We start from the raw sequence: 12,340 nt of genomic DNA on the forward strand, positions 1-12,340 counted from the left end.
CGAATATTCTATCAAAAACTAGATTGTAGGTGCCTTTTTGTCATCGTTTCAATAATTATATACGAATGATGAATAGCATCACAACACTATAAATGTACATTTCAGTATTTTGTTATACAAACTTGAAGCATTTACATTGCAAGTATACAACAGACGATATCAAATTTATACCAAAATTTGACTCACTGTTTACAATAATATTACGGAAGTTGTGTTTTCGAGGATATCAGGCCAGCATGGTTCTCTGCCTCGCCATAATCGATAAAGCCACGCGGAATTTATGACACTATTTTGTGATTGTAATAAACGGCGGCCACTACTGCACGCATTTTATCGCTGTGTATGATGTAACAGGATTTATAATACTCTCTATAGTCACTGTGACGACATAAGAAACATAATGATACGAACAAAATTTAAAATATTATGTACTTTATGCACTAACATTTCTGTCAGGATTCATAATATAATTTCCCCCTCTCGACCGATGACTGATTGCCATTAGCCACAAGCAAGTTATCATCGACATACGTGATTATTTTTACTTACCGAGAACAACACGTTCTGCAGAATGTTTGAATCGATGTAATTTCAATGCATGATGCACATACTTATGAAAAAAAAATTGGCGTCAGAGGTATTTTATTATTGAACACTGGAAAATAATATAAAAACCATCCGGGTCAGTGATTCTCAACCTAAATGTCATGCATATAGATTAGGGGTGTCACGAAATTATTAAATATATTATAAACACACGAGTATATTAATACATATTTTGGGCAGGTTTTAAAACTGTGAAATTTTCATAAGACGGTAGGTATTATAAACTAATTTTGTTTATTGTTCGATTTATTTAAATGTTGATATTGGCTTGCAATCTCTATCGTATCAGCACAATACATTATTGCCTCACCATTAATTTTGAATGAAAGAAAATGCTTTTTGAATGCTTTTATGGTAGCGTAGAGTGCCCCGACATTTTTAGAAAATAACCAAGGGTGCCGTTGGCAAAAAAAAGTTTAAAACCACGGTTATAGGTACACGGGACTTTGGTTATGGCTTTCGTTATGGTTTTGAGTAAACCATTTAAGTGGATATATTAAAGGTTAGGTTATTGTAAACAATTTAAAAGCCATTATCATCACATTTTAAAAACGGTCCTAGGCAGAGCTGATTTTATTTTACGAAAGTAATTTACAAAAATGTTGTTGTATCAAATGCTACATTTACGAATAAAAACAGAAGTGTTTTATAGATATAATACTAAATGAACTAGTATTAAAAAAGAGGTTGAGTAACTTCGAAGTGCTCGCCTTGTGGAGAATTTTACTACTCAGACTATACACACTGGTAAGAACAGTAAAACAAAATAATATTATTATATTAATAATATAGAATTATCTTTATTTCACCATTAGCTTATATAACTTATACTAAATCTGTGACAAACAAATTCATAAAAGAATTAATTATCATGAAGTGATTTTGGATATTAAATATTAATAGTAATATGAGAGAATTTTCATAGGTGTATAAAATAATGACAATCACATTGAAGACATGCCTACTATTGCAGTATTTACAACATTAGCATATTATTACTTTCTCTTTGATTTAAACATCTACTAATATGTGTATTATGTTTGAAAAGTATTGTTAACATTTTTTCATAATTTCATGTTTTCAACAAAATAGTTATAGGTACCCGGTATTGTTTACACCATTGTTTATACCATAAAATACTTACACTAATACCTACGAACAGTAGTTATGCAATATCATTATGATTCATATACTTGTAACACCTAGGTAATCCATCAAAAGAGTATAGATCACGTCATGCGAAATCGCGTAAAATCATGTCAATTACATTATGATATTTAACCATTAAATAACCATTTATTCCAAAATTCTTACAACCTCTACAAAATAATGCATATTGTTTATAAATACTGTTAAATATCATAGCACTTATAATAATAATGCTACGTAACAAATTTATGAGAAGTGTACCTACTATAAAACCCAAAAAATGTGGTAACTATAATCGGTACAATAGTCTTTTTTCAATTACGGAAAATAGAAAGTTTACGAATTCGAAGTGCCATCTATATCCCGATTAATTATGATCAATGAAGTAATCTAGATATATTATATGTTAAAAAGTTAACACCCGAAAATATAAATAAAAGTCAAGGTTTTAAAACTAATAAATTACAGTCACAGTAATGTTCTAGGTACTCAGAATGTAAAAATTAGATTTTATAGTAGGCAGATAAAATAAGTACTTCTGTATATATTATACAGAATAAACCAGTTACGGCCAAAAGGCAATTAGGATGGTGTCTAATAAAATCTATTTTTATTTTTTCGAAAAAGAGAAATGTATGTTTAAAAATATAAATATATTTAAGTATATCTAAAGACATTTAATTTGTATTTGTATACACAATAATATACGATGATTATTGTGATTATGTTAGGTATTGCAATAGATGTGATTTATATTTGATTTGATATCCTTATAACAATATATTTATACATGCGTATGTGTAATTTAAAATTAACTATTGTAGATTTTTATCTACAAGGTGTAGCGATTTGAAGTGTAACCAATAAAATACTCTTGCAAATAACTGAACAGAATATTACAACAACTATCATTACTCAAATTATATACGGTTAATATAAATAAAATACATTCGAATCATATTTGAATAAAATTTAATAGCCGAATAAGCGGAAAGAGTATTATATCAGAGACAACTAATATTAGTATTTAGTATGTCGAAACCTATTAACTTTGACTAGATAATATTATGTTACTATTTGTTTTGAGGGTGTAATACATTATACCTAATACCTATGCAGTTTCTAATTTGTATATTGACTTCATTTCATTACCCTTAAAATTGTATAATGTTCGCTGGTAAGACTACCTCCCATCAACTTTTGATTTTTAAATTTTAATATTTAAAGATAATAGGTTTTGGAATAATAAATATTCACTATTAACGGAATTAAAATTTAAATCATTCTCTTTAGCAAAAAAACACGTGCTCTCGTATGGATACCGGCTCATTTGAAACAAAACATGTTAAAATAATTTAATCTATTTTTGAGACTACTTCGGTGCATACAAATCGAATTTCGACTAATAGTTTATGATCTATATGAATTTAAAGTTTATATGCGAAGATAATGTAGATACAGGAAAATATGCCGATCCACTAAGCTCATCTAAACTTTATAAATACTTATAACTAATTAACTTGTGTTACGAAATTTGATTTTTATACATCGGAATACTTCAAATAATATTCTGATTTGAAATATGAAACAAAAAATACTTGACATTTGCATGTTTAGGTAAAAATTATTTATTGACAATATGGTAAAAAAAATCAAAAATGTCCAATAATGGCCATAAATATCTCAAAAATAGTCAAAATATTTTCAAACTGTATTACGTATAGAAAATTGTCATATTTATATCTGGTTTTTGATATCTAACTTTTAATTTTGCCATTAGTGTTGAATTACACCTAAAAAATAAAATCGATTTCGACAAATTTGAATCTGTGTAAAAATTCCCATTGTTCTTACATTTTTTTTTAATAGATTTACACAACGCTTTCAAAAACTACTTGTAATTTTAACCTCAATAATGCACAACTTGCATCACTTTCTTGTCAGAAAACATAAGAATATATATTATGAGTAAAAATCAGAGCATTTGTATTTTGTATTACCTCAAAAATGTATAAAAACAGAAAAAAACACACATCATTGAAAAATCAATAGATTCACAATCTATGAATATAATTTAGTTACATGTTAACTTTAGATTCTGAGTGGACCGATGATTGTATTGGATTTATGAATTAATTTTTTAGCATGTGTCTGCCATCGCCTTCAGGAGCAATGAAAATGCACGGATTTTTAATTTTGAAAATGGTTTTTCATTTTTTGTTAGTATACAATTTGATAATATTTATTTTTTATAGACCAGGGATTCTCAAGCTATCCCTTGCGGGTATGAATCTGGCCAACAAACTAAAATTAAAACAACAAATTAAAATAGAGGAAAAAATTTCTTTGAAAGTAAACGCTTTTAGTTTTTAAAATTGTTGGACATTAGTATTTAATAACTTAATCTTAATGAAATAAAAATGTATGTAAGTCTTTAAATAGTTTTATGTTTATTCTAGTTTAGTAACGAAGAAGGGGGTAAACAAAAGAATGTATTGATAAAAAGGGGTACAGTGTACATAAAAGTCTGAGAATCCCTGATATAGACAATGACATTTTCAATTAAACTAATAATATACTAATAATATGAAATAATAATTATAATAATATTAATACAATTATATTATAATAATTACTATAGATTATTATATGAGATTTATTTTTTCAGCATTTCAACCTACCGTATTCAGGTCAATAATACAAATTAATAATAGCAATATTAATATACGATAAAAGATTTTTAGTCATAAATAGGCCGGCAGACCGTCTGTTATAGTCAATTCCTTGTTTGATTATATTTAGGTACTACAGGTTTTATGATATGTTGAAGAGTAACTATAGATAAATAAGTGTAAGTTGTATTATTCTGTACAGCTTATAATATATATTAATTTTATAAATATGTTACGAAATTCATATTTTGTTTTTATTTACTTATTTTATTAAAATGTAAATATATTAGATACATTTATTTGAACACAAATTTAATTTGAAGGTATTGCATATCTTAGTTACTAATAAACTATATATTTTCTCCCTAAATTAATTAAATAACACTATCGTATTTTATTTGTGTACTTACTTACTATGCTATATGTTTAGATTGTAATTTAATTGAAAATGTAAACATGGTTCGGTACTCTAAGTTTATAAAAAACAAAAAAAACTTTACATTTACAAATTTAAATCAATATGACTAATAAATTATATTACTTCATCCACACAATAAATTAAAATACAAATATAAATGCAAAATGATTGTACATTTTATTTTAAATTCTGAAAGAACTCAGAAATGTATTGGTTTTATAATAGTGTACCCTTCTTTCGGATGCAAGGAACACTCCCAAAGTTGCATGTAGTTAATCGATTGGAAATATTGAACACAGATGGTACTTTAGGTTCCAGAAATTTACAAAAAAAAAAAATATTGAAAGCAAAAATCCACGAGACCGTTCAAATTTACGGTACACCCATTTTTAAACAAGATCAATTATTTTAGTGGCCCATGTATGTAGGGTAACTCAGAAACACTCAACAACGCTCTTTAATTATTTGATTTATTGTTTTATATACATATCATATCTATTAAAACTAAGTTACTATATTATAAAGCAAGTATTTATTGTTATAGTGTTTTTTCCAGTTTTGTTTTTATATAGTTTTAAATACTATTTATACCTCAAACTTAATTATTGAATACAATTCTATCTGTGATTATTCCGTCCATAGTTTTCATAACTAATTACATAATTTTGTATACAAATATTTAATTTTTATCTTGTTGGCATACCTAACGTTTTATTTTATTTTTTGGTTTTAAACTTTTGTTGTTCATTTTTTACAACATTCAAAACTGAATAGCACTGAAAAAACGTAATGAACATAATGATATAGAAAGTACCCTGATGCAAACCGTAGACAACATTATTGTATTAGTACTTACCAGCATTTTATAGCTTTTTAGATATTCAACTTCTTATATTCATACAGAATCGTAGGAATATCTGAAAATAATTATTAAATTGTTTATACTTATGTGATCGATTTCGAAGATATTGGAAATAGTATAATTATTATACTATATTATATTAATTTAATATTGTATTTAAACTTTATTAGCACCATATTTTCATTACATTTTAAATGCCCTAAATAATATAATGATTGTTGTTGTTATTAGGTATTATTATAATGTGATTGGTAGGAAGGTACAGAATAACATGATTGTACTTAAAATTTTAATAAAGAGTTAAATTATCTTTTGTAAAACAACATATTTAATTGCTTTGGTATGCATTTTTTTAGAATGTTTTAAATTTGGAATTACTATAATTTTATAAAACGATAGGTATATAATATTATTATGATTAAGTAATTTCAATGTAAAGTTGCATTTTTAATAATAATAACAAAATATTGTAGTACATTAATAAAAACCGAATAATAGTAGTAGGTTTATTTTTCTATTTTTACCATTAGATGAAATAGAAAGTTTACGAATTCAAAGTACTATCTTCATTCCTATAATTATGATTTATGAAGAATATATTAAAAAGTTCCCACCAAAAAAAACCAGTACTTATTATATTCAATTAATTTATAGTAAGGCCCTTGTCGTCGTAGCTAAGATCAGTAAAAAAAAAAATAATTCATAGTACCCTAAACATTACTTTTTCCTTATAAGATAACTTATCATTTTGTTCAAATTGAAAGACATTAGCCCAAGTGGATCATCTAATTTCTGTTCACTGGATATTTTATTACAGTTACTATGAATTTTTTTTATCTGTGTACGAATAAAATATGTTCTTATCACTCCATAGATAAGTGTATCGTGTAGGTAATAATATATAGGTATGATAACCTAAATAATAATAAAAGATTAACAAACAAAAGGAATTTTATACAGACGGTTTAGCAAAAATCTATGTTCAACTGATGTATTGTACAACAATAAGTAAACGTTTAAAATTTTACAATACTTTAAAGTAGTAATTTATTTATATTGTTTCATAGTCATAAGCATAAAATATTAGCAGATTTTACTTAATATATTATATAAAGTACACCATTAATCTATTTTACATGTTTTCACTACTCATTGACATTAGTCAAAAATATCATTACACAGTAAGTACATAGGTACATATTTCACATGAAAATCGAAAATCATGTCTTGTGTTTGTCATATTTCAACGTCAATGTATGATAATATGTTTATATCTATTATTTTAGGGAAGGGGTTCTGAATGAACAATTTTTACGAGAACCTATATCTGTACAAGAACCTGCGTTTAGTAGTGTCATCTTGGCTATTATGTTCATTGCATTCTTATGATATATATTTCATAATGCACGATTCGATTGGTTTTTATTTAAAAACGTGGCAGTTATATTTTGATAGTTATTAATTAATTGATTAACTTATGAAGTTAATATGATATTTGAATCTGTGAATAAAATATTACTTGAATAATAATAACTTAAATCCAAATAAAAATAAAAACTATTTGAGTTGAACGGTAATCACATTGGACAAATATCATAAATCAAATCAAACCGAATTAATTGTAAGTTAATACAACATTATCGTTAATATTATATTTTTATTTTATTTCATTTTAGTTTATACCTTATAGTGTCATATGTTTTTATCTGTAATGCGCGATTGTACATAAATATTATTCCCGTAATGTATATACTTAGGCATGCTTATTTACCACATAAAAAGTGGTACTACACATATCACTTGAATCTAGTTTTTCACCAATATAATACACTTTATTACATTTTTTAATATACTAGTATTTATTTATTTACTTATAATTCATTTACACGAAAAAAAAAATACTTTAAAAAAAAACTAATTCTTATTTTCACATTATCTGGTTAGATTTTAATGTATTTATCTTATACAGTTTATTGAATCGTATGATAATTAAAATGAATCTAATGTTAATTGCAATATTATACTTTATAAATATGATGGACTCTATAGTAATCATGTAAATTGGAAATTGAAAATAAATTTGTTTTTAAATTTCTCAAATATTCAATAAAAATAAATATAAAAACCATCTTTAATGAAAATTAGGTACCAAGAATTTTGAAAAACAATGTCTATCATTTCGTTCTATAGGGAAAGGGTATAAAATAATATTTTGTAAGATATAAATAAGTAAGATTTAATATAAATATCATCATTTCTCAGAACTATACCATATTTTATTCCGTGTGGTATAACATTTTTAAAACTAATCAACTTATCGATTTACCGTCACAAAATATTATTATACCACTAGAAGTTAGAACACCAGCTTGAAAAAAAAAATAACAGTCTACATCCTCATATAGTTATCCTACTGCAAGAAATCTATAACTTATCATTCATCTTAACCATAATACACTGCAAAACTTCATAGTTTCTTCCTCACTCTCGCTTCAGCTATTGAATAAGTCATCACAAAGTTTATTAAATCTGAAGTAAGAATATAAATTCTAATCGATATCTTCTCAATAGCCTTCCAGACGATCCATTACTTCTGAAATTCTGAATCTTACCCTTAAACATTGAACACTAGCAAATAAGATTATTATTATGAGTCATATGTTTATGTCCATGCAACTGTTGGCGCGTAGTCGTATGTCAAAACCAACCAAGTGATCGTTAAAACTGTAGCATACATAGAAATTTTAAATCATAACAAATTATCTATAAAATATACAGCGCATCTGAGTTGGGTCCCAAGTACTGGCCTAAGTACTAGCTAATCACAATTACTACATAGTAATTTCATTAATATTTTTTGGTAAATAAACTAACATTTTCCTTCCAATTAGAACTATCTACGATCTATTTAGACTAAAGGTAAAGTTAGAAATGTGTTTTCAGTGTTTTCACAGTTTCTTCTTTTTAGTGTCCTACCATTAAAAATATAAACTATTACAATTTTACAAATTATGATATACCTAATAGAAATATATAGGTATAATTAAAAAAATTCATTTTGTATACATTTTTATCAACACAAAATCAATTTTTTTAAGCTATATTGTATATTTATTTATATTATGATATAGTATTTATTATTTATATAATCTGAATTTTAACATTTTTAAAATGTTTTTTGGTATTATTCAATATTTTCTATTACATCATACGTTTGTAAAATTCTAATAATTTATATTTTTAATGGCAAAGGAACTAAACAAAATAAATCGTAAAAAATCCATTTTTATCCATACCTTTCGTATAAATAGATCATAGACAGTCCTAAGTCTGTTAAAATGGGAAGGACAATGTTAGTATAGAGTAGTGGGTACTCACCAAAACATATTAGGGACCCAACTAGTGAGGTACCTAAAAATAATTCCAGACCCAACTAGTATAACAATGTTAAATTCGAGACCAAACTCAGATGTAGCCGCAAACAAGTGTCCAATGATACCTACTGCAGTTGTTTGAATTGTATACACGGAAGCTTATCATGAAGTTTGTATATTTCGAAAATTTTATCACGATTAATATTATAAAATATATACAATTATAATTATTGTATTAACCATTCGAGCACTGCAAAAATGCATTTATTACCTTGCTGGATCGAATAAAATCAATAATATGTTCGACAATTAAAATTAAAACTATTATTAACATGAAGGTTGTTTTTATTCATTTTTTTTTATGCTAAGATGCCTAATATTATGATTTTATAAACAAGTACATACCAGTCTGCCACGCCGTAGCTCGTAGTCGACTGCGGGCTCTGACTGGTATGATAACATTTTAGGAACCAATTCCATTGATAAAAACCTAATATTCCTCTATATAATTAAATAGGTATATATTTTTTTAATGTCTTTTGATTCATCGTACAATTTACTGTATTATTACGATGGCACAAATTACCATTAAATTTAACAACAACAAAACACACGATGCGTACCTATATGCGTAGGTACCTATATGCGTCAGTGTACATGAGAGCAATTTTAATGATGACGTGTATATGCCTCAGTGGTACTGAAAGTTCACCCTCCTCTTTAAAAAAAACGGGTTACTCATCACCCAGGTAATTGTTTTTTTAAGCAATGTTACCTTATTAAAGTTTAATATTGGAACCATGACGGTGTAAAACAATATTATCATTATTATTGTTGCTCATGAGACAAATGACGACGATTTGAATGCAATATTAGTACTCGGCTTGTAAGCTACTTAAGAACTATTGTGATACTACCCATATTGTATGAGTATTGTATATAATTGTACTTACAAATTATTGTTTTCCTTAATACCTTCCTATTAACAGATTATAACTGTCAAATATCCTGTTCCCCGTTACTTATAATCACATAATGTTGTATTCATCAAATAAGATTGACTTTGCTGATGAGTATTGATCTCCACTATATAATGCTATGAGTCCATTTGTGACATACCACAATTATCCAGAGACCTTGAATTCAAATGCGTGTGCTGTAATTCTTTCAATACATACAGTTTTTCAAATTAATACTTCATAGTTCATAACACATAATATTATTCTAGTCAGCTATATTATGTGATATTATTGAGTTCGTGTAACTACTGTTAATCGTTTTCGCTAAAGATATTTTGATGTTGTTATTTAAGTTGTTTTGTACTGTACTTTTTATATTGGACAAATGGTACAATATTACTATATCAACAAAATATTACGATTGATACTGTGAACATAATAATACACGAGATATATAAGAAATTATGGTAAAATTATTGACCGGTGATAGGTGTATCGTATATTGTACCACATTATCATTTGTGACAGTAGGTAAACAAGATCAGTATCAAATTATTTTATGTATTTTTTGAAAAATTCTGTAATCAAGAGTTATGTTATAGTTTGATACTTTGATATAATAACATTACCATGCCTAAAATATCACACAACTCGAATAATGATTTTAATACTATTAATACAATTTTTGTTAGTATTACAGTGCTATACACCAGTACCGGAGTACCTATATTTTATACATAATTTTATATCAACATTTAAGTCGTTGAAATTATACACTGCAGTTATTTGATATTAATATTCTCGATGAGTGTATTGGTCACAAAATGTTTTCATTATTTTTATTAGATGCTATTATTATTATGAATGATTTGGTCTTATGTACCTACTATATTGCTACACTAAACTGCTAAAATATTTAGGTAATGTAATAGTTTGCAGACGTATGTTTCATATAAAATATTACAATGTGTTTAACTTAAAAAAATATCCAATATCAATGTTATTTAGTAATACATCATATTTTGTTATGTTGCATGTAGTCTGTGTCATTTATAGATCTATACATTATCAATATGACTATTAATAATTCCATATTTATAAGAAAAAAAAATGTTTTTACTGTAGATGGAACCAGTAGGTAGAAGGTACCAGTGTGAATTTTCGTAAACTTTTATCAGCTGTGATAGAATCATAAAAAATTAATCAAGTTTTTGCTAAACACTCAAGTGTTGTATTTGTAGAATTAGTAATTTATGCTATCGGCGACTTTTTTTAAATGAGTTAAAAACCTAATATCACGTTTGAATGTATTATTAAATAAATAAAATACATATCCGTCAAGATATTTGTCAAAGTTATAAATATTTAAACAAAGTTATACCACTAATAAACACATGTAATATTATTGATGTTCACAAGACTACATAACCTGTTATGTATACTTATTTGCACCCGACTATTTGGCCTTGGAATGTGTCCTTACTATATTATCATATTTGTATTAATGTTTTTACACTATCGATTTTTGTTTTTTATAGATTTGAGAACAATGTGGTTTGAATACATTTGGATAGCATTAACAGCTATAGCTGTAATATCAAACAATAGTGTATCTCATGCTCAGAGTCAAAACACTAGTGAATCTCAAATAACAAATCTAAGAAATGATGAAGTTCAGAAAGTACAGAAATTACACGATATTTCAAATACAAAACACATCACACAAATTATAAATAACGGAAACAAAATTAATACCGAAACATTGTTTGGAGATATTATTGCGAATAGTATGAACAACTTTTTACCTTTTTCTAATGTCAATGCAAATTGTACTAGAGATGGACAACAATATATGAACGGTTTAAATAACCAAACATTATGGGCTGTTAAAAGTAAGTAAAATACGTTTTTGTTAAATGCATAATATTTATTACTAATAAATAGTAATATTTTTTTTAAATTTTGTTTGACGAAAAATAACCGTTAGACTATTACATTCATTTTTTTAACTCATAAGACAACCAATACAACTTATAATTATTATAGAAAAATGTCTTTGTTGCATAAAGAAAATAAATTTGTCATAATAAATAAAATGTTTAACTAATTGATATAATTTTAAGTAATTTAAAATTTACTCAAACTCAAAACAGTGTATTGAGGCATATTTTTTTAGGTGGGTGGGAGTGAACGAGGACAAACACGATGAGATATCTGACACTGTATTATATAATATGAGAAATCAAGTGTTGTTTTAAGATTTGAAAAACAAATAGAATTCCAATTACCTACTTACTTAA

General features: G+C 26.0%; 1 protein-coding gene across 3 annotated transcripts in view; it reads left to right on the forward strand.

The window, feature by feature from the left end:
- Window positions 1-12,340, forward strand: part of LOC111030414 (nose resistant to fluoxetine protein 6-like) — a 151,852-nt gene that overhangs the window by 122,487 nt on the left and 17,025 nt on the right. For 2 of the 3 annotated variants that reach the window (XM_022309886.1, XM_022309884.1), the window contains exon 2: window positions 11,579-11,932. In XM_022309886.1, the coding sequence (XP_022165578.1) occupies window positions 11,590-11,932 (343 nt within the window). In that variant the 5' untranslated portion in view covers window positions 11,579-11,589. Of the gene's footprint in view, window positions 1-7,043; window positions 7,329-11,578; window positions 11,933-12,340 lie in introns of those variants that run through there. The other variant, XM_022309885.1, reaches the window with a different exon arrangement.

The sequence above is a fragment of the Myzus persicae genome, unplaced genomic scaffold (genome assembly GCF_001856785.1).
Source record: "Myzus persicae strain clone G006 unplaced genomic scaffold, MPER_G0061.0, whole genome shotgun sequence".
NCBI classification, from domain to species: Eukaryota; Metazoa; Arthropoda; class Insecta; order Hemiptera; family Aphididae; genus Myzus; species Myzus persicae.